Source organism: Diabrotica virgifera, chromosome 6 (genome assembly GCF_917563875.1).
Source record: "Diabrotica virgifera virgifera chromosome 6, PGI_DIABVI_V3a".
NCBI lineage: Eukaryota > Metazoa > Arthropoda > Insecta > Coleoptera > Chrysomelidae > Diabrotica > Diabrotica virgifera.
The window spans coordinates 71,186,434-71,210,415 of NC_065448.1; the positions used below are offsets into that span (position 1 = coordinate 71,186,434).

Sequence of the window (23,982 nt, forward strand, 5' to 3'; positions counted from 1 at the left end):
TTAGCATATTATGCATTTGTTTATTGTATAATCCACTTACACATAGTTTCAAAAGTTATGCATCACCCCTCGTATTCACGATGTTTACGCTTTTATAAATCCGTATCTTTATCACATATTTAATGGGCCTTTTTTATAAAAAATATACCATTTTTGGTTTTTTATTTTATTTGATTACCCATTTAATTGACCTGGTTTTGCCAAGGTGTAAAACATTTGAAAAACTTATTCTGGTGAAATTTTTGAAAACGTGATTAAAAATGAATCGTACTTTAATTTCTGAGTTGGACCGTATAAGAATTATCGATTTAGTTGAAGAAGGCCATTCCAGCGGTTCGTGGAGGAAAGAGTGGGTGTTTCTCAGAGTGATGTCTCACGGATATGAAATAGGTTTCTGGAGACAAACTCGATACAGAATAGAGCTCGGTCTGGTAGACCCCGAGTTACCAATGATCGACAGAATAGATATATCAGAATTTCCATCCGTAGAAATTCTTCTATGTCTGTACCAGCCCTCCAAAGAGAATTCAGGCATGCTACAGGAGTCAGAGTATCGTTGGCTACAATAAGAAGAATTTTAGACTCCGGTTTGAGCAGTCGTCGACCAATAAGAGTTCCTCAGCTACAATCTAGGCATGTTTTGGACCGCCTCCAGTGGGCTCAAGAACACATAGAGCTCCCCAACTGTTTTGGAATTTTGTGCTTTTTTCAAACGAGACCAGAATCTGTTTAAATAGTGATAACCAGCGAATTCGTGTGTGGCTATAGTTGTGCAGCTCTTGTTCGCTCTCGCCACACACAAATTCGCCGATTATCACTATTTAAACAGATTCTGGTCTCGTCTGAAAAAAGCTGTCGGTCATTGCTAACTCGGGGTCTACCAGACCGAGCTCTATTCCGTATCGAGTTTGTCTCCAGAAACCTATTTCATATCCGTGAGACATCACTCTGAGAAACACCCACTCTTTCCTCCACGAACCGCTGTGAATGGCCTTCTTCAACTAAATCGATAATTCTTATAGGGTCCAACTCAGAAATTAAAGTACGTTTCATTTTTAATCGCGTTTTCAAGAATTTCACCAAAATAAATTTTTCAAATGTTTACATGGCAAAACCAGGTCAATTAAATGGGTAATCAAATAAAATAAAAAACCAAAAATGGTATATTTTTTATAAAAAAGACCCATTAAATATGTGATAAAGATACGGATTTATAAAAGCGTAAACATCGTGAATACTACGAGGGGTGATGCATAACTTTTGAAACTATGTTTATAATTACATATGTATTTACTAAATTTTTTATTTATAATGAATTGAAGAATTTTTTGAAATTAGGCAACAATGTCAACGTGGACCTCTGACGTATATAATGACGTGTAACGGTATTTATACTGTACGCTGGACGGATAGGTGTAGTTACTTGAATGCCCAATTAACAAAACAAATCAATTTGACCTGTATCAGGAACTTGTTAATATAGGAAGTCCAACCCCCATTTCAATACAAAATCTCCTACATAATATTAATGACCAAACCTTAAGAAAGATCAATCAATTTTTAACAATATTTCAAATTAAAATATAAAATAAAAATAGTTATTTGAAAATCATATCACAATGAATTTAAAGAAGGGAATATGGAAAAATCCAGACCCTTTGAAAAGAGGATTCCCTTCCAGTTAGTCTAAATACGAGGACTGGCCAAGTACCTAAGAGGTGGAGGCCATTAAACTACAAGAAGAAGAAGAAGAGGACTATTGTCAAAGTTGACGTAAGTTGACAAGTATCTTGTCAAAGAATACTCCATCCAACTAAATAAAACTAAAATTAGTTAATAAAATCAACTATAATAATATGGAAACAAATCAAGAAGCTAGTTTGAAAACTTGTAAAATAGAAACAGATATTGAGACATGTGATGGTTCCTTGGATGTCTTCAAAATTGAAATCAAGGAAGAGCCCAAGAGAGAATGTGCATGGGAACACCAAGCATTTGATTATTTGGACTTAAAAGAATCCCCCCTAAATACTGAAGTAGAACAACATGAATATAAATTGACACTATTTGAAGAAAAACCAACAACAAATGAAGAAAGTAAGTAAATAACATTACAAATTTTTACAATAACATGATAAAACATAGGCCTACTTAAATTAAAAACTGCTCCTCAAAACTTGGGGTATTATCAGAAAATGCTTTAAAAACAAAAATATTCAAACGTAAATGATAAAAATTATTTATTATAATTGGACGGCGTTATGCATAACTCGACCAAGCGCCATTTCTTTAATATAGATTAGAGATAACAGGGGATTCTGGTGACACATAGCTAAAATTATCTTGGAAAAAATCCCTGTTATTGTCACATTCAGGGTTACTAAGAAAAACAAAATTAAACCAAGCGACAATAATCCACTTACCGTTAAGCGACCATTAGGGAATCCATCGACCTGTCAAAGTTAAATCACGTGATCTTTGGTTGGCACACAAAACTGTTCCTAACCTAAACTCAATGTAATTATTGATTTTTCTTATTTGTTTTTTGTCGTGATTTTGAGGTAGTATAGTATTTAAAGACATTCATTAGATTAATTGTTTTATAAACTTTACGTTTTTGGTGATTTTAAGTGCTGACAACATGCCTGTGACTTGTATAGTAGTGAACTGTGGAAGTCCAACTGATCGGGATAATGTTAATTTTAATTTGTTTTTTGTCCTGATTTTGAGCTTAATATAGTATTTAAAGACATTCATTAGATTAATTATTTTATAAACTTTACGTTTTTGATGATTTTGAGTGCTGACAACATGCCTGTGACTTGTATAGTAGTGAACTGTGGAAGTCCAACTGTTCAGAATACTGTTAATTTTAATTTGTTTTTTGTCGTGATTTTGAGCTTAATATAGTATTTAAAGACATTCATTAGATTGATTATTTTATAAACTTTTCGTTTTTGGTGATTTTAAGTGCTGAAAACATGCCTGTAACTTGTATAGTAGTGAACTGTGGAAGTCGAGCTGATCGGTTAATGTTAATTTTTTTCGTGTTCCCTCTATAGGGCTTTTCATTCACAGTCATTTGTTTTGAGCTTCTGTCATTATAATCCGTGTATAGTAATATTATACACGGATTATACAACATCTAACAGAAGCTCGAAACAAATGACAATCGATGAAAAGCCCTATTAGAAACTCATTTATGTTTCCTCGCCTAACTAAATTATCAAAAAACAGGACGCACTCATGCTAGGAATTATGGTTTTTATTAATATTATTACAATTATTTATATGTGACACTAAGGTAACTAGTGACATTAATTTTTAGGCCAATGTGACAAACTTTATTAATACTAAATTTTAACATTTATCCCCTATTTTGTTAAAACAATATTATTTTGTTTTTCATTCTATTCAAAATAAATGCAGTTTTGACAGGGAATTTGTTTTGTTATTTATTTATTCCATATAGACCTGGATCCCGCGTACCAAAAAAAATTTGATTAATAGCAAGCTGAAAATTTATTAATAGCTTAACGGTGTCTAGTCCGACAAACTTTGATGTACGGAAACACTGGAAGTTTTAACTGTGGAACAGGTTAAAAATTTGGAACGTCAAACTACGAAAATGTTTATGTAATTTGTCAGATAAAACTTCCAATTCATTAAATTCTCATGCAAAAACCAGACTGGTGAAAAAATCACCAACTGGGCATTTTAATGAGTAGAACACGAAGACCATGTCAAACTACAGGAATCATGTTGGTTAGTAATAGCAGTCTGATTTTTGCATGAGAATTTAATGAAAGGATAACAAATCAATTGGATGTTCTGTCCGACAAAATATATGGGATGTTTTTGTAATCTGATGTTCCAAATCTGAGTTTCCGAACTGTTTCACAATTAAAACTATCCCTGTTCCAGTGTCACAATGCATCAAAGTTTGTCCAACTGGACACCGTTAAGCTATTAACAAATTTTCAGCTTGCTATTAATCAATTTTTTTGGTACATGGGATCCAGGCCTAATAGGTTTGTTCGTAGTACTACACAAACGATTAGCAACTGCTGCCAACCATCAGATGCATGAGCAGTTAATAGTTAGCATTCATAGACTACGAATGCACATGTGTCTGATGGTTGGCAAGAGTTGCTGATCATTCTACGAACAAACCTATCAGTAATCACTATTTGTGATATCCATGGGTAGTTACTAACAGAAAGAGGCAGGATTCGATTTTTAAATCATTTATTTTAGAGTCAAAACATAGTCATACCTTAAACGATAAATGTATATTATCATTACAAGTTGATACTAATTACAAAAATAAATACACATTTAAAAGACCAATACATAATTACTCATGATGAAGAAGTACATTATAATTAAAAATGAATAACCATTTTCATATCGCTGCAACACAATGCCAAAGCCATCTTATATTTCAGTTCGTTTAGTGAGCACAAGAAGCACTCTGACCGAACAGTTTCAAAACTCATTAGTTTTTCATCAGAGAATGCATATGTTGCTATCTCCAAACCATGTAGCTGTAACATATGTACATGCATTGGGTTCTTCTTCGTCTTTATTGCCCTGGGCATACTCAGCTAAAAATAGGATTGCTGCAGACTTCACTATTACCGGCCATACACATACAATCTGCATTTGCTATGTCATCAGAACTGGCTATCACCCCACCCAAGCATTTAGTCATTTAGCATTAGATTTTTGGAAATGCTTCACCTAAAAAAATATTTTATTTTTTTGGAAATTCTTCAACTACAAAAATTTATTTTTATTAGAGTATTTGCGTTCTTTACAATGATTGAGAATATTTTATTTAAAATCAGACATTCATATAATATAATTTTATTTATTTATTTATTTTATTTATCAACGGGCAATCACCCAATTAAAATACAGTATAAACATAAATCAAATCAGATTTATAACCTAACCTAAAGTAAATTTAAAAATTTTAATCATACAAACTAGGAACAATAAATAAATAACAAACATTAACAAAAAATGTACAAAACACAAGGATATCAAGTTATCACGTACAGTTTTTAAGCTGAGCTTTAAATTTATTTGGAAAACTGTAACAATCTAAACCTTCCGAATATTGGTTAGCAAATCTAGGTGTTCTGGACATGAAGGAGTTGTGTCCGTAGTTAGTGCGATGCGGTCTAATATAAAAAGGTTGATTTAGCCTCGTTTGTCTACTGGGAACATGGAGGCTAATTTTCTCCAATAGTTGAGGACTAAAATTATTGGAGTGTAGTATATTATAAAACATTGTGAGATCCTTATGCATGCGTCGGATTTGGAGAGAGGTTATGTTGAGTGACTTTTCTATATTAGAATAGTTAATTTCATCAACCCTCTGATTTTGTTTAAATGCAACAAATCTTAAGAACTTGTGCTGAACTCTCTCAATAGCTAGAATATGGGTGTTATAGTGTGGAGACCGAACACATGAACAGTAATCTAGGTGAGGTCTCACAAGTGAACAATACAATACTTTTATGGATGGGATATTTAGAAAGTCTTTTGCACAACGTTTGATAAACCCTAAAAGTTGAAGTGATTTTGAGACAATAGATGAGATATGGGGGATGTAGGATAAGCTGGAATCGAGCACAACACCTAGGTCTTTTATCTGAGATACAGAGTCTAAAGGACAATCCTCAATAGTATAGATATGATTTGCAGGAGTTCTATTTCGACCAAAAACCATTAAGTGGCACTTTTTAACATTAAGTTCCATTCCGTTGTTATCACACCAATAGCTCAACCGATCCAAGTCAGATTGTAATTTTTGACAGTCACCATCATTCTCGATTTTCAAATATAATTTTAAATCGTCAGCAAACATTAGGAAAAAAGCAAAGTGGAAACAGGAGGCAATATCATTTACATAGATATTGAATAGAAGGGGTCCAAGGTGTGACCCTTGTGGCACTCCCGAAGGTACCTTAATTTCAAACGATTGAAAACCCTGAACACGCACTATTTGTATTCTTTCAGATAGGTAGGATAACAACCATTCTAAAAGTTCACCCTGGATACCCAGACCTCTCAACTTATTGATTAAAATCTTGTGATTTACCCGGTCAAACGCCTTTGTAAAGTCTGTGTATACAGCATGAACCTGGAAGCCACCTTCAAGAGATTCCACAAGGAAATCGGTAAATGACAATAAATTAAGTTCAGTGGAGCGGCTAGAGAGAAATCCAAATTGCTGGTCGATAAAACAGCATTTTAAACTTGCTGACAAATAGTCACAAACAAGACTCTCAAAAACTTTGGGAATACAACTCAGAATGCTAATCGGACGATAATTGTTCACTTGAGACTTATCTCCAGATTTTAGTATTGGGGTAATAAAGCTAGTTTTCCAGTAGTCTGGGAACATCCCGGTCTTTAATGACAGGTTAAAAATGTGAAAAAGAGGTCTCGAAAGTAAAAAGCTTAAGTGTTTAAGAAAAGAAGGTGGAAGACCATCTGGACCTGGCCCCTTGTTGCTATCCAAAATGGAAAGTTTTTCATATATAGACGAAATAGAAATGACAAATTGAGATATAGTAAATTGTGATAAGTTGATGTCACCAGAATCTAAAATATTATCCTGCAAATCACAATCTCTATCACTATAAGTTTTTGAAAAGTATTCAGCAAACAAATTAACAATTTCTGTACCACTAGAACCAGTGATATTATTATAGTGTACAACTGATGGTATATTAGGTTTGCTATTTTGATTACTAACAAATTTCCAAAAATTTCTAATATTATCCCTGAGAGATGATTCAGTTAATGCAATGTAATCACGATAACATTGTTGTTTTAAGCGTTTACATTGAGCCCTTAATGCAGAAAACTCATTAAAGAGAGTGGGGGATTTAGTTCTTAGATATTCTTTGTGAACTTTCTTTTTCTGAATAATCGTAACTTTGAGATCAGGAGAAAACCACACCGGAAATTTCTTTGCTGAATACTTTTTAACAGGAACATAAAGATCAATTGCTAAGTATATAATATCGTAAAAAATACTGATCATGTCATCAAGAGACTTATTTTTAAACAAATTATCCCAATTAAATTGAGAAAGAAAACTTGTAACATCTAGGACGTTCATCACATGGAAATCTCTATAAAAAGCATCACCAGTCAGTCCAGGGTTGTTAACACATGATTAACACTTAAATTCAAAAGATATAGGTGGATGATGAATATCCAAAGGAAGTAGGACTATCTCTGCTGTTGATATCTTAGCTTCGCCATCGTCCATGAAAATCAGATCCAGCAAATTGTTGTGTGCATTTTTAATGGAGTTGACTTGATAAAGGTTATGGTATGAACATGAAGCTGAGAGAATCTGTATGGATTCAACTTCACGAGGTGAAGCTCCTATCAAAGGGGTACCCACTGAAGACATTCCATCCTTGGACCAGTTACAGTAAGGAAGGTTAAAGTCCCCAAGGATACAAAGCTTGTGATCCGGATTTTCATCCGATAGTTTCTCCACATTCTCCGTAAACTCCCAATATTTCTCTGGTTCACTTCGTGGTGGGAAATAAGCAGTAGCAATGATGATCTTATTGCTTCCAACTTCAATTTTAACAAACAAATGTTCAACACTGTTACTTGCTAACAAAACTGTGCTAGATATTGTTTTACGGACAGCTATAAGCACCCCACCTCCACGAGAAAAAATGCTTGTTGATAAAGATCTATCCTTTCGGTGGATGTTATAGTCGAACATTTGTAGTTCAGAATTGTTAATGTCACTAGTCAACCATGTTTCATTTAGCACTATAATGTCATATTGTGAGTATGATATATTCTCATAGAGTAGATTAAGTTTTGTTCGCAGACCTCTGACGTTCTGAAAATAAACAGGTATTGACGAAGTGGCTTGAACTTTTAATTCTGTTGATTTTCTATGTTTTTTGTGAGCAATTTTGGTATACCATTTACATATTTTAGAATGAGATTTGATTCACCATTACGCTGCCTTTCTTTAAGTTCTGTTTTCAGAGAATTAACCTCTGCACGTTGTTCGTTAGTTAAGTCAGCCTCAATAAACACTTTTAAGCTTCTATCTAGTCTTCTTTTGTTCCTCAAGATTGAACGAACAATCTCAGGAGACTCAAGGGTTAGGCGTAATGATTGATGTCCATTTTTATTGCGTTTCCCAATTCTGGCTGAGCTCAGTATGTTGACTGGGGAGTCTGACAGACCCAAGAGGATGTCGTTGGCTCTAGATAAGTCGTCTTCCTCATTGTTTTGGATTAAATTAAACATCATTAAGTTACATGCTCTCTTTTGCCTCTCAGACACTTCAAACATCACATTATTATGTACCACTGGTGCAGTATTCCCGGAGCCACCCTGTATAGACGATGAGGTGGTGGAACTTTTAATAATGGAAAGATCCCTTTTAATATCATCAAGACATGATGAAAAACTAGTTCTCATACTCTTAACTTCGTCTGCTATCACACCAACTTGTTTCTCGAGCTCCTCGATTTTCTGGCTGTTGTCAATTTTGACCTCACTTAAGGCATCCTCCAGGGCTCTGACTCTGTTATCAAGACTTACTGCTGACTTTATTACCGACACACAATCTCCACAAAGGTAAGGAAAAATGCGTGATGATAACACGAGGCAACGAATCTCTGTAGCACTGACACCTGAGCAACTTTTACATAAAACTTTTTTACAAAAATCACATGGATAACCAAAAACCTCCCCATTATTCTTAGGTTCTTTAAAAATACATTTGGTAGAACAATTGCAACATTTACCAGACATCTTTAAAAACTAGAAGAAAAGATTATTGGACGCCACTGGATTTAATTAGCTTAAAACTTTACTATTTGTGTTTCTTATAATAATCAAGTTTTGGTTTTATGATGTTCCTTTCACTGATTAAAACAACTGGTATACTCTTATCTACACTAATGAGGTGTTTTTGTTCCCTTTGAATAAAAGCACTGAGGAATTTTGTTAAAGAATTGAAATAAACTGCACTTTTTCAACTATAAACAACAGCAAATGGTCAAAACACTTTATCGATGTTGTAGATTTTGTTTGTTAATTTCCCCTTTGTACTCATCTAAATTTAAAACACTGTTTTACTAGATAAATTTTCAAGATTTTGTAAGGTGATTTTATTGACTACTCCAACAATTTTAAAACAATCATGACAGTAATTCAAATAGATGGCAGTAATAAATCAGTTTCAGATAATTATATAGTTCGCAGGTTACAGATTAGGACGACGATATGTCTGGTTTCATACAGATATATAAACGTAAATAAATCTAATATTTAGAACCAATTTATCCAAAAGACACTAATACTGTTATCCATATATTTCTTAATGATGAATAAATAAAATAAAGGCATACCTTTCCAACAATAATATGAAAATCAGGAAATCATTAACAATTTTTACTCCATTCAAAACAAATCCAGCTGTAAAATATTTATGTGCCTGAAGGCTTTTGTATGCTTTCATCTGCTGCTTAGAGTAGCAACTGCGAGATTCCACCAGATATGTATAAATATCTATAATAGTAACTTGATGGTCTGCACTTTACTGTAAAATCCAATTCTGACTGAATTGCGTATGGATCTAAATCCCCAATTATTTTCAGCTTCAATAAATATCTAAAACAATAAAAGAAATAATGTTATTGCTTGCAAAATTCATCATTATTGATAAATATCGGGGCAAAATGAACAGTAAATAAAATTTGTTTCGCCTACCTTTCTCGCAACATCTGGAGTTTCCAATAATAATTTCCTTAAATAATCAGTTTGCATTGTGGTAAAGTTTATAAAGTTCACAAAAACAGGAAACGAAATCCAAATGCATCCAAAATAGACAAAATACAACGATAAACAATGAAAAATCATTGAAAAATAGATACAAACATAACCTCTTCGTTAGTTTGTGTGCCAACCAGATGTCACGTGGTTTGGATTGCCTAATTAAGCAACCAAGAAACGAAAAACTTGGAAGCCATTTATCTCAAAACTATGTTTTGGTGCTTGGTCGAGTTATGCATAACGCCGTCCAATTAATATCGCTGTGTCTCTCTTGTATCAAAAATCTACCAACTCAAAAGTTTCCTAAAAGAAAATAAAAACCAATATTGACAAAATTTCTTGTAACACCTGAATTATTTTCAAAATCCAACAAAAAAATTGTTAAGTACATCTTGCCGGATTTGCATTCAAATTTGTGGCAATAGGTTTCTCAAATCCTGGTGAGTTTCAGGGAGCGGTTTATGTGCATTTAATGCTCTCTGGAGTTGATCCCAAGCATGTTCAATGCAATTGTGATCAGGAGACCTCGGGGATAATCTCAAATGAGTAATGCAGTGGAGCGTCGATCAACCGAATGACCACTTATCCGAATTCCCGACTTGTGCGTATCTTCCTCCTCCCGCACTCGCAAACTTGTTGTGACTCACGACATTACGCCTTAAAAAACTTTTACAATGCAGACGAAACTGGGCTCAATTGGAAAGCTTTGCCCCAAAAAACTTTGAGAGAGAGAGAGAGAGAGAATATATGTTTATTGTCTAAGAAAAAATCTTGTTGACAAACACTGTTTAAGAGTTTTAAATAAATAAATTAAATTAAAATGTGACTAAATATAAAATATAACACATAACACATTTACATTATATAACAACTACAAAATATGTAGTATTGTCAAAAATAAAAAACAAACAAACTACAAGCTGTAAAACTAAATCACAAACAATAATGACAAACAAATTGACAAAAAAAAATATACACAAGATCACAAATACATCAGCTCCAATGGTCCTCAAAAAATTCTGTCAGATCATAATAGGCCCTCTTAGCGAGCAGTCTATCTAATGAATTTCTAAACTTTCTAATAGTTTCCGAATTTTTTATTTCACTAGGTAGTTTATTAAAAATTTTGATGCCGTTAAAAATAAATGAGTCTTTGACTAGTGTGCTTCTAGGTGTAATCAAAGCTAAATTGCTAGCAAATCGTCCAGATCGATTATTATTTTCATATAGATGTTTATTCTTAAAAATAATGCTTGCCGTTTCCAAAATGAAAAGAGATACAAGTGTAAGGATACTGTGTTTAATAAATAAAGGTTTACACGTTTCTCTAGAATTTACCGGGCACAACAGGCGTACTGCCTTTTTTTGAAGCAAAAACACACTACTGAAAGGCTCCTGACTACACGCTCCCCAAAACTGAATTGCGAATCTAAGATGTGACTCTACTAGTGCAAAGTACACAGTTCTTGCTTGGGCAAAACCAAGCTCCCTTCTAGTCGACCGTATTGCATAGCATCCAGATGCAAGTTTTGAATTCAAGGCTTCGATATGCGATTTAAATTTAAGGTCAGGATCAATATTCAGGCCAAGAAACCTGACGGACAGCTGAGGTTCAAGTTCCAGATGTAATTCAGGCATAACATGTTTAAAACACAGAAGCTTGGTTTTAGAAGTGTTTAATGTCAAAAAGTTCGCCGTGCACCAATTTCCAATCATTAAGAGTTCCCTACCTACAGATTCGCGTAAGACATTCAAATCTTTAGCATGCCATATAAGAGTGGTATCATCTGCATAAAGGGTGAAATGAGCAGATACATCAAGGTAGGCTAAATCGTTTATATATACCAAAAACAGAACTGGTCCCAATACCGAGCCTTGGGGCACTCCCCAAGTTACATTCATCAAGTCAGAGTCACAGTCTGTTCTAACAAACTGACTCCTACCCGACAAATATGACTCCATCCAACTCAGTGACTTATCTTTAATTCCGTAGTGTTTAAGCTTCTGCAGCAGCAAACCATGATTGACACAGTCAAAAGCCTTCGTTAAATCACAGAACACTGCCGCAACCATCTCGCCTAAATTAATATTATTGTAAGCTATCTCTAAAAAACTGAAAATCGCGTCGGTCGTGCCAGTGTTACCGCGGAAACCAAACTGTTTCGGACTTAGTAGTTGGTTAACCTCTAAAAATTGTATTAATCTTGCTTTAACAATTTTCTCTATTATTTTTGCCAACGTAGGTATCAGAGAAATTGGCCTGTAATTGGAAGGGTTTATGTGATCTCCACCCTTGTGCAATGGAATTACAACATTTATCTTCAGGAAATCGGGAAATGTGCCAGCATTAAAACTGTCATTAATTAAAATAGATAAAACATCCAAAGCAGAGTTTGGTAGATTATTGAAAACTCTTATAGAGATGTCATCATAACCCGAAGAGTTTTTGTTTCTGATTGATTTAAATATCTCTTTCAATTCCTCAACATTAGTATCATAAATTATGAAGGGACACATAACTTCTGTTTTCTTCAGATATGACAAAGGATCTGTACCATGTCTCAACTGTGCTGTTAAGGTTTCGGCTATGCTACAGTAAAATTTACCTGATCTGTGTTTACCCCTTAATTCATTTATTATAGACCAAGTTTCCCTAGTTACATTTGAGGAGTTTTCTATTCTATGCTTGTAGCAGTTTTCTTTTGCAGTTTTAATAACATTTCTGTATATCTTTTTATATTGATTATAATAGGTAACAAACCATTCATCTTGGTAATATTTTTTGATATAATGGAGCGATCTCATGGTTTTGCAGGAATTTTTAATGCCATTTGTAATCCAAGGTTTTCTATTTTTAATTTTAATCTTTTGTTTAGGAAAAGACCTTTCAAAAAATTCACGTATTGTATTATGAAATGATTTAAATGGCTCAGACGATTGTGATAGGAGAGAATACCAGTCAAGACTCTCGCACTTTAATCTAAATTTACCAAAGTTAGATTTACTATACAGGCGACCAATTTTAAATTTATTTACACTATCTTTACCTTTACTAAATTTCTTAATTTGGATAGAAGCAACAACTGCCTTATGGTCTGACAGATTGGGGTCAAATACAATACATTGAACATAATCCTTCTCAAAGTTAGAACAGAAATAATCTATTAGAGTTTGAGACAATTTAGTGACACGTGTTGCTTCATTAACATGCATTTTTAAATTAAAACAAGTGAGTAAGTTTTTTATTTTCTTTACTTCATTGCAATCATAGTTCAGAAAGTCAATATTAAAATCACCCGTCAGGATTATTTGACTAAACTTTGGAATCCTCAACAACAAGTTCTCCAGCCTTTCCAAAAAAATCTGGACACTGGTTGTTGGAGATCTGTAGATGCAAATAATATAGATATCAAAATTTGTTATTTGTGCAACTGAAAATTCAAATTGTTTTTCTTCAATAAGATCCTCATAATTTATCTGAACAAAAGCCAGTTCTTGCAATAGAGAGTTGTGTACTAAAATAGCAGTACCCCCATGTATAAAGTTTGTTCTACAAAAATATGAAATCATGGAATACTCGGGAATATACAAGTATTCATTTTCTTCTAGCCAGTGTTCAGTCAATAACAGAACACTGGGAAAGTCATTATATTCTAACATTAAAAATAAATCATCAATTTTATTTCTAGCTGACTGAGTATTAAATAAGAGAAAAGTTAAATTAAAAGAAGATTCTGACTTGTCAGTTTCTAAGTCTGAAGTTGTATTATTGGCGTTAACTGAAAATCCAAATCTTTTTCTGGTCTTGTAAAAGTGCAACCATTTTCACCAAGATCATCTAAAACAATTATGCTTTCTGAATTATGTTCATTGGGTGGTGTTGTATTTTTTAACTGAATAAATATCAAATTTTTATTATTTTTAAAATGTTTAATTTGATTCTCCAACAGGTATGAAATTCTATAGTTGCTCAGTCTATGCCCATATGAATTATTTACATTTAGGAATGAGATTGAGTGCTCATAATATGAATTAAAAACACTTAAGAAGTCACTTAATTTGTTATTAAATTTTGAAATATATTTGGCATTAGGATCATTTCCCGTAGGAACAGAGAGAAACATTATGTTCATGTTAGTACATTGTCTTAGTTTCATATTAACATGTTTTATACTAGGATTTCTATATGAAACAAAATCATTATAACCTGCTGAAATAATTACATAGTCATCAGAACTAAAGTCATCTGAAATAATTACATAGTCATCAGACTTTTGCGTCAAGTCGTGAATTAGCAGTACCTGGACCTAAAATAAGCAAGGGTTGTATCACCACGTATCACTGCCTGAGCTTGTGCTTCTGGCAGTCACCAATTGCCCATGCTTATTATTGGTAAAAGCAATAAACCACATTGTTTCAAACAAACACTTTAACATATCTGCAATGTCTATCGTTTACACTTCACAGAAGAGTGCAAAAAAGCAGCTCAACCATCATGTAACATAGGTAAATGAAAAAGACAATTGCCTTAAATTTTCGTCATTATTATACCTAAAATATGAAGACCACACGGAAGAAAGGCGAAATGTCAATTTTTTATTATTTTTGGTTCAGAGCATCAATATGTAGGTTTTTAGTAGTAGTTTTATGTGAGTCATTCAAACATGGGAAAAAGACGAATCCTCATAGCTTAAAACACGTTATAAAATTCTTCGTACAGGGAAGAAAGGCGAAGGGTTTCAATTTCAAATTCAATTTTCTCGAATTAACCTCTTTGTGACATTTCGCCTTTCTTACGTGTGGTCTTCATATGTTTTGTTGCAAAGATTTTATTTTTTGTTTAATTCCTGTCTCTCGTTAAAGATATAAATACATAATATGTAGGTGTGTAAATATGACTTTCATTCACCTGTGGGGATAAAATATGTATGGCTATATCAGTAACTACAGTTCGGTTATCTGAAAAAATCAGTTTTCCGAACACCCATGTCCCCCAATTGGTTCGGATAATCGATGCTCTACTGTACCATGATTTTCTTGAGCTTCAACTACAGTGAAAGACTGGTGCGGTATCATCATCAAGAAAAAGGAAGTCTTAACCAATAGCAGCATGTGAAAATGTGGAATATTGTTGATGGATTCATCTCTATTAATCACACTGGCCATATTCCTGTTCAAAACCAATAGGTTTGTTCGACCACCAAAAGAAATTTTACCCCACACTGTAACAGTACAACCTCAAAATGAATGAATTTCCTGGACAGGTCAACGATTTCTCAGCACTAACAGATTTATCCAAACACTTAAGTGATGACTATCGGAATACCTTCCATAGGGAGAATGGTAAAGAGGACAGATCTCCAATCTTCCTGCCAATTTTGATATTCCAGAACTCAAGCTAGTCCTTGGCGTCTGTGCTCTGCGGTTAGTAGAACTTTTCTTTAAAAACCTCTTGGCCTACCTCAGAGGGCCTTCGCCATAGAGTTGCTACTGAAATTGCAGTTCTCGTCACATTAAAAAACCTATTCAGGATTCTACATTTATCGAGCGGTGTTCTTCGAGCTAATAGAGTAAAGTAAGAGCTGAGAAACTACACTTTGCGATACAGTAAAACTTTCTCCTGTATCCACTTGCCTAGCCTAGCCCCAGCCTGGATCATACCAATAGCCATATTTGCATCTGCAACACTTAACTTTCTTCTTTCCATAGAATCCTGTACACTCTGTACAGTTCAGAGGCAGACTGAACACATGGTAATTAATGCTTTCTAAATGATTTGATAAAAATGTACTGAAAATGTTTTGTGAATAAAAAAGGAATTATTGTTATTGACTGTTATTTCCATTTGATATGAGAATAACCTAATTTTATCAATGGCAAATGTTTTATTTGAATAATACCAAGCAGTATTTTGCACCAAGCAGCTTTTGACCAGCAGTTTATTTTGAGGAATTCATTACTATAGTATTTTTACTATAAAAGCGATATTACGTAGGTCAAAATTTTTGACGTAAGAGAACTGTCAAAACATTAGATTGTGACTTTTCATATTGCCATGTTTATAATAAACATGTCAATAATGAAAAGTCACATTCTAATGTTTTGACAGTTCTCTTACGTCAAAAATTTTGACCTACGTAATATCGTTTTTGTAGTAAAAATACTATACATATAAACTTATGTGCATAGAAATCGGCCCACTTAAAAATTTGGTCATTTTTCATGTCTTATATTTCCTAAACCTGTTTGCCGATTTATTGAACATGTTATAGCCTGATTCTTTAACAATACCGCTGTAATAATATTGATGCTAAACAGGTAAATTTTCATTGTATACCGGGTGTACCAATCAAACTGTGCTTTTTTCTCAAAGTTCGCATCACTCTGTGGAATATTCTAGCATTTATAAAATACTGAAATTAAAACCCAACTATAGCCTCAGGTTTTCTTAACATTCTGGTTTTTGATTCATTCGTTTATATTGGATAAAAAGTTAGGTACTTTAACAACTAGACATGTTCTTCATCAATACACTGTGTTTTTAAATAAATGTGACAAACTTTATGAAATAAAGTGGTAATCCTGCATGAAAAAATAATGACAGTTGACTTTATAAACATATGTCCACAAATACAGTAGATCCCTGATTGTCCGTGCTCCTAGGGACCGGACGTTGGCACGGATAATTAAAATGCACGGATAATCCAAACATTTATTTCTCATATATATAATACATATGTACGTATATACATGCATATGTACCTACCATAAAAAGATAACAGAAAAAATCAATCTTTCATTATGAGTCTACTTCTTGGCGTATAGGGTTTAAGCCAAGTGATTTACAGTGACGCTACTTTGATAAAACCTTAAAAATGCAATTTGAGTAATAGAAAGTCATAGCATGGATAATCCGCAGCCCAGATAATCCGCACATGGATAATCAGGGTTCTACTCTAGTTCGTTTCCGAGATATGAGATGTTGATTTTGTTCTTACAAACTGACGATTTATTTATTGCTTTAAAACCAGTTGAGATATGTAAATGAAATTTGGTAAGTTTTAAGAGATAGTTATTGCGGATTTTTTGACAGAAAATTAAGAATTTTATAACCATAATTAGCGTGCATACGGGTAATATGATCGGTCATATTACACATATGTGCACTAATGGTGAATATTAAATTCTTAATTGTATGTGTATTCAAAAAATGTGCAATAACTAAGTCTTAAAACCCACCAAATTTCATTTCCATATCTCAACTGGTTTTAAAGCAATAAATAAATCGTCAGTTTCTAAGAAAAATTCTAACATCCCGTATCTCGAAAACGAAACATTTGCGGAAATACATTTATAAAGCCAACTGTCATTATTTTGTCATGCAGAATTATCACTTAAAGTTTGCCGCACTTATTTAAAAACACAGTGTATTGATGAATAACATGTCTAGTTGTTAAAGTACCTAACTTTTTTATTGTCCAATATAAACGAATAAATCAAAAAACAGAATGTTAAGAAAACCTGAGGCTATAGTTGGGTTTATAACTGTAGATAATAACCGAAATACAGGGTGTCAAAGTTAAACTCTTATTTTATTTATTTTTGAATATTTCCTGACAGGCATGGAACAACACGAAATTTGGTAAGTGGTACTGGTATTGTACAATCTACTACAAACATTTCTGGCTACTACCAGAGGCGTACGACGGTGGAACGTGAATGGTTGACCTTTCCCAAATTCTACGCCACTGGCGGAATTGCTATTGTAGTGCAATTTTTCGATTCTCCAATACTTTCTATGTAAAAAACATACTCTTCATTCGTAGCGATAAAGCCATTAGTTTTTGAGATATTCGAATCAAAATAAGTGTGCCTTTTCATTTTTTAACTTCAAATATCTCGAAAACTAATGACTTTATCTTTACGAATGTAGAGTATATTATTTGCATAGAAAGTATCGGAGAATCTAAAAATTATGCTAAAATAGCAGTTTCATCAGTGACGTAGAATTTGGGAAGGATCAACCATTCACTTTCCCCTGTCGTACGCCTCTGGTATTAACCAGAAACGATTATTTAACATAATTATTTAGAAATGTGTGCCCATTATGCTAATAATGAGTGCTCATTATGCTAATAATAATAACGTAAACTTATTATTATAACGGGACTCCGTTGTTATTCAATGTATCTAGGTATGGGTAGGGTTAAGTATGTATAATATTAACGGGAAGTTTTTAATTTTATTACATTGGACCGGATTTTTGTCCGTTATATCCGAAGTCCGTTAAATAGAGGTCCGCTATATCGAGGTTTTACTGCACTTTCTGCCAAGTATAAGGATATGTCAAATGTGTAGTTTTATAGTACCGGGCACGCATAGTCCTTAAAGTTTTAAATAAAGAATAAATTATTAAAAAAAAAAAGAATACTTTAAAATAAGTTGACATATCCGTGTCATACTTGGCAGAAAGTGTAGGCACTGTACAGCCTACTATATATATATATATATATATATATATATATATATATATATATATATATATATATATATATAAACTCCTGGACAAAATTAACGCACCACTCATATTTCTCTCAATAATCTTTATTTATGTATAATTTACTGTACGGCAAGTTGCCTATGGACCTTGTTTGACAGTGACAGTTGTTATATAAGCTAATAATAGTCTTGTTCATAGAGAAATAATGTCTTGTTTTAACAATAATTTGTTTAAACTTCGTTTTAGACTAAAAGTGAGTTAAACTTTTCATAAAAAGTGCCGATTAAAGCAAAGTGCTTGTGAGAAACAAGCTTTTTATTGGGATATTTTTCATCACATGCATGTTTGGAAGTTCATTTGCATAAAAATCAAATAAAAAAATGAACCGCCAAAGAAATTTGTCAATGGAGGAAACAATGCGAGCATCGACTCTCCTAGATGAAGGATATTCAATGCGATACGTTGCAGGTTTGTTAGGAAGACATCATTCCAGCATCAGTCGCAAAGTGAGGCGATATAATGAAACAGGGTCGTACCATCGAAGACCAGGGCAAGGGCGAAAACGTTGCACTAACCAAATTGATGATCGTTTTTTGAGACAACGTGCTCTCAGAGATAGGAGAGTCACCAGAAATTTGCTAAAAAATGAACTAGCAGATGTTCGAAATGTCGCGATATCGTCTCGAACAGTTAGAAGACATTTACATGAAGCAGAATTGAGCAACAGGAAACCGGCCAAAAAACCCTTGCTTACCAGAGAACACAGGGTTCAGAAATTGAATTTTGCAAGATTGCATCAAAATTGGACCATCGATGATTGGAAACGAGTTTTTTTCTCCGATGAGACTAGAGTAAGCCTAAAAGCTCCAGATGGTCGTGAGCGTGTCTGGCGAGGGCGAGGAGAAAAGTTTGCCAGCTACAATATCTCTCCTAAAGTACCTTTTGGTGGTGGCTCTAAAATGTTTTGGGGGGGAATTTGTTTTGAAGCTCGTACGGAGTTGGTCCCCATTCGTACGAGGTCTATGAATGCCCATTATTACTTAGACAACATTATTGTCGAACATGTAATGCCTTTTGCTCCGTTTCTTGGACTTAATTTTTTATTCATGCAAGACAACGCTCGTCCTCATGTGGCTCGACAGGTTATTAACTACCTAAATGATGTTGATATTCCATTATTAGAGTGGCCATCTAACAGTCCGGACATGAATTATATAGAGCATCTATGGGACTATCTCAAAAAAAAGATTCGAAGTCGTAGACCCCCTATTGCCAATCACAACCAACTCATTGAGGCCGTTATTTAAGAGTGGGAGAATATTCCGCAAGCTTTTGTTGAACATTTGATATCAAGCATGCCTCAACTCCTAAATGCAGTCATAAGAAGTAGAGGAGGGCCTACATGGTATTAGTGTTGACCCAGATGCATTTTATTGTGTTAGTTTACTGATTTTTTTCTTTTTGCAATTAGCTTATGCTAGCTTATTTACGCATTTCCGGCAAAAACAATTTTTTAAAGAAACAATAAGGCAAATTAAGGTCATGATAAAGTCATGTTGCATAAAGCACATTCTGATATTTCGATCGGTTGTAAGTTTTTGTATCCTACAAATAGGTGTTTTGTTTTCTGACTACATTTTTTAATTATTTCGTCCATAAACAACATAAACAATGTTGGGCTTAGTCCTCCTCCCTGTCTTAGACCATCTTTTGTTATAAAATTTTCTGACTTGAGGTTTCTAGTTATAACACAATTCGTCGTATTTTTGTATAGACATTCGATATTTTTCCTTAGTTTGGTTGCTATTCCTCTTTGTTCCAGGAGCGACCATACTTTTTGCCGAGGAACAAGATCAAACGCTTTTTGTAAGTCGATAAACGCAAAATATGCTTTTCCTCTTCTGAGTTTCGTTTTCTCAATGATCTGTTTAATAGTGAAGATGTGATCTTGCACACTTCTTCCTTTTCTAAAGCCACTTTGCGTTTCTGCTAATGTTGTATCGATTATCTTTGTCAGCTTTTCTTGTAATATTTGTTCGTACAGTTTCATCGCCGAGCATAAGAGCATTATGCCTCTATAGTTTTTGCATTCTTTTTTATCTCCAGATTTAAATATGGGTAGTATCAACGAGATCTTCCATTCTTCTGGTATTCTTTCAGCTTTCCATATCTTGTTTATTAATTGTAATAATATGTGTTGTCCTTGTACTCCCATATATTTTAGCATCTCAGTTGTTATTTTATCATGCCCTGGTGACTTTCCATTTTTCATTTTTGCCAATCCTTGTGTAAATTCTTCCCATGTTATTGCAGTGTCTTGCGTTTCTTCTATGGTTTCTCTTGTATTTGTCACGTTAATGGTATAATGTGGTGTTTCATTTTCAGTTGATAATAATTCTTGAAAATACCTTTTCCATCTTTCCATTATTTCTTCTTCCTGTGTCAAAATGTTTCCTGTTCCGTCTCTAATTGTCAATTGAACTGTATTTTTTCCCCTTCTTAACGTTTTCATGGTCTTATAAAACAGCTTTTGGTTACTTTTACTATCTGATTCTAGTTTTTCCCCGAATTGTTTCCAACTTTCTTCTTTTGCATCTTTTATCATATTTTTTACTATTTTTCGTTGTTCTTTATATTTTTCATACGTTTCAGTTGTTTTGTTTGAAAGGTATATTTTCCATCTTCTTTTCTTTTCCTTTGTTTCTGATTTAATTTGTTCATTCCACCATGATGTCTGTTTCCTGTTGCTAGTTGTTCTACTTACGCCGCAGGCCTCCTTGGATGCGTCAATAATAATTTTTTTTATACTATTCCATAACTGATCCACATCTGCATCTCTCATTATTAATAGCCTTTTTTCAATTTCTCGATTTATTATTTCTTCATATTTAGTTCTCACATTTTCTTCTGTCAACTTGTAAGATCTTATTGATTCAAATTCTACTTTTCTTTCTTTATTTAATTTCTGCTCCTCGTTCTTCAAAATTTGGTGTTTAATTTTTGTTACCGCCAGATAGTGATCACTATTGATTTCTGCACCTCTTCGTACTTTGGTGTCGGTAATGTTTGCCCTATAGTCTTTTTCCACTATTACATAATCGATTATTGATTTTTCTCCTCTGCTTATAACTTCCCTACTAAATAACAGCCTACTAAATTATGTTAAATAATCGTTTCTGGCTACTACCAGAGGCGTAGGATAGGGGAAAGTGAATGGTTTACCCTTCCCAAATTCTACGCCACTGATGAAACTGATATTTTAGCATAATTTTTGGATTCTCCAATACTTTCTATGCAAATAATATACTCTTCATTCGTAATGATAAAGTGATTAGTTTTCGAGATATTTGAAGTTAAAAATGAAAGGGCACACTTATTTTGATTAATGTGTTATGCTCATTCGTGTTTAGCTTCAAATACCTCGAAAACTATTAGCTTTGTTATTTACATAGAATGTATTGGAGAATCAATAAATTGCACTAAAATAACAATTCCGCCAGTGGCGTAGAATTTGGGAAGGGTCAGCCATTCACGTTCCCCCGTTGTACGCCTCTGGTAGTAGCCAGAGACGTTTATTTAACATAATTTAGTAGGTTGTAGAGTACCAGCACCACTTACCAAATTTCGTGTCCTTGTCCCATGCCTGTCAGGAAATATTCAAAAATAAATAAAATAAAAGTTTAACTTTGACACTCTGTATTTCGGTTATTATTATCAACTTTTGTACTAAGGTAAGTTAGCTTAAATCGACCTATTTTAAGCTCAGGAATCTGAGGTTAAGCTATGGCCCATTCTTTACCAAACACTCTGTATAGGATAATAATGAAAATGTAGAAAAGAATGAATACATTCTATATTATATTTAACACATTAGATCAAAATCAAACGAAGTGACAAAATCGGCAAATTCGATATAGTTGCCATGTACCTACCATAACATTGGACAGTTTAAGAGGGCACATCAGCGCGTCATCAAAACGGAAAACGCGTTCCAAGATTTTGAATATTTTGTCAAAATATTTGGCAAACATATTCGTAATATAGCAAAGAATGGCGGTACAGAGCCCAAATTGAGAAATATGTGGAAATTACTGTATAACTAAATAAAATTTTACAAAAACGAGCCTGTACCTCCATTAAGAAGAACAAAAAATATACTTTATCAAATAAACTTTTTTATCCCATGCCTAGATTTTGTGTCACATTGGAACTACTAAAATTGATTATCTATAACTAGAAATCGAGTATATTATAACTAATAACTGATTAGGCAACATACACAAATAGTCACTGTCATTTTGACAAACCTGAATCGGTTTTCTAAGTGTAATAGCATGATTCTTTTATCTATTCTGTTATCTGTATCGATATCTGTTCAGTGCAGTAGTGTATTATTTTCTAACTTATTGGAATTCGTTAGTGTTGATCCCTAGGGAAGTAGTGTTTAATAGAACCAAGTTTTCGCACTATTACTGATATTTTTATATATTTCCTGTAGCTTACCAATTGCAGCCCAGCCCAAACCTATTCTACGCTGTAGCTCTTGCATTTGGTTGTTCTTTCCAATTTGTATCTCATTTCCAATGTATTTATACACATGTGTTTCTGTTATGTCGGCGTCGTCTATTCTTTTTGTGGAAGCACCAAATTTATCATTAGTTGACATGCTACTGCTTTAGCGTCGAGTTTACTGCTATTATTTGCTTACGTTTATTCAGAGACCTACTGCTGATGCAGCTTGTGCCATTTCTTCAAGCATATGCTTTGTCTCGCCGATGTTATTCGTGATCATTTTGACAGGCATTTTGTGTATAGTGATTTTTTTGGTGAAATCGGTTTCGTCGAGACCTTTTCTCACATCTGTGGACCCTTAAAACAGTAAGTGTAATTTTAGATTTTAGGACCACACTGTAATTAAAATATACAAAGCTGATGATATTCCACAGTCAAAACATTTTCTAACCTCAAAGAGGTGATGTGTAAGTTAAATTGTTAGTAACATGTTTTTCGTCACGTCCGTGGACGTCATGTCCGCGGATTCTTGTTTTCCACGGACGTGACAGAATATCCGCGGACGTGATTTGTTTTAGAAGTGACATTATATTTTATTTTAAAACAATATTTTTTTTTTATCTTTTTAGGTGTCGAATGGCTAAAACAAAAATCAAAAATAGTCGAGAATTTGAAAAAAAGAAGAGAAACTAAGAAAATGAGTATGAGACGGGCTAGAGAAAAAATTAAAAGTGATCCAGTCCGCCACGCTGAAGAAAGAAAAAAGGATAATGATCGCAAGAAGAAGAGTCGGCTTAATATTCAAGACATGAGCGAAGGAGACCAAAGCAAAACCCGAAAAGAGTGGAAGGAACGGTCTAAGCGCTATAGACAACGAAAAAAGGCTGCTGAAAAATCTCATGAAAGTGAAAATTTCTTTCTGGAATCAATTACTCCACTGGCAAGTCCTCAAATTCCACCAGATTTGGAACAGCCGGGCCCAAGCGTAACAAGGACCCTCACTCCCCAGAAAAAATTAAAGAAATGAGAATTTAATTGCCGCCCTTAAAAAATCTGTTAACAAGTATAAAAGCAGTTAAATAGAGCAAATCAACGTCATTCACCGAATAGAAGGCAAGAAGCCTAAT

At 33.7% G+C, this 23,982-nt stretch overlaps 1 protein-coding gene and 1 long non-coding RNA gene across 5 annotated transcripts in view; one reads left to right on the forward strand and one right to left on the reverse strand.

Moving 5' to 3' along the window:
* The first annotated feature begins 1,783 nt into the window (after positions 1 to 1,783).
* The window catches only part of LOC126887520 (zinc finger protein 501-like), a 49,613-nt gene continuing 27,414 nt past the window's right edge, over positions 1,784 to 23,982 (forward strand). For all 3 annotated transcript variants that reach the window (XM_050655149.1, XM_050655150.1, XM_050655151.1), the window contains exon 1: positions 1,784 to 2,097. In XM_050655149.1, coding sequence (XP_050511106.1) covers positions 1,857 to 2,097 — 241 coding nt within the window. In that variant the 5' untranslated portion in view covers positions 1,784 to 1,856. The remainder of the gene's footprint in view (positions 2,098 to 23,982) is intronic.
* On the reverse strand, positions 4,232 to 9,894 carry LOC126887521 (uncharacterized). Of its 2 annotated transcripts, XR_007699098.1 has the most exons (3): positions 9,781 to 9,894; positions 9,420 to 9,681; positions 4,232 to 4,743 (listed from the first exon to the last, which is right to left on the reverse strand). It is a non-coding gene; the product is annotated as an uncharacterized LOC126887521 (long non-coding RNA). The 2 variants fall into 2 exon arrangements; XR_007699097.1 differs by lacking the exon at positions 9,781 to 9,894 and having other exon boundaries at positions 9,420 to 9,772.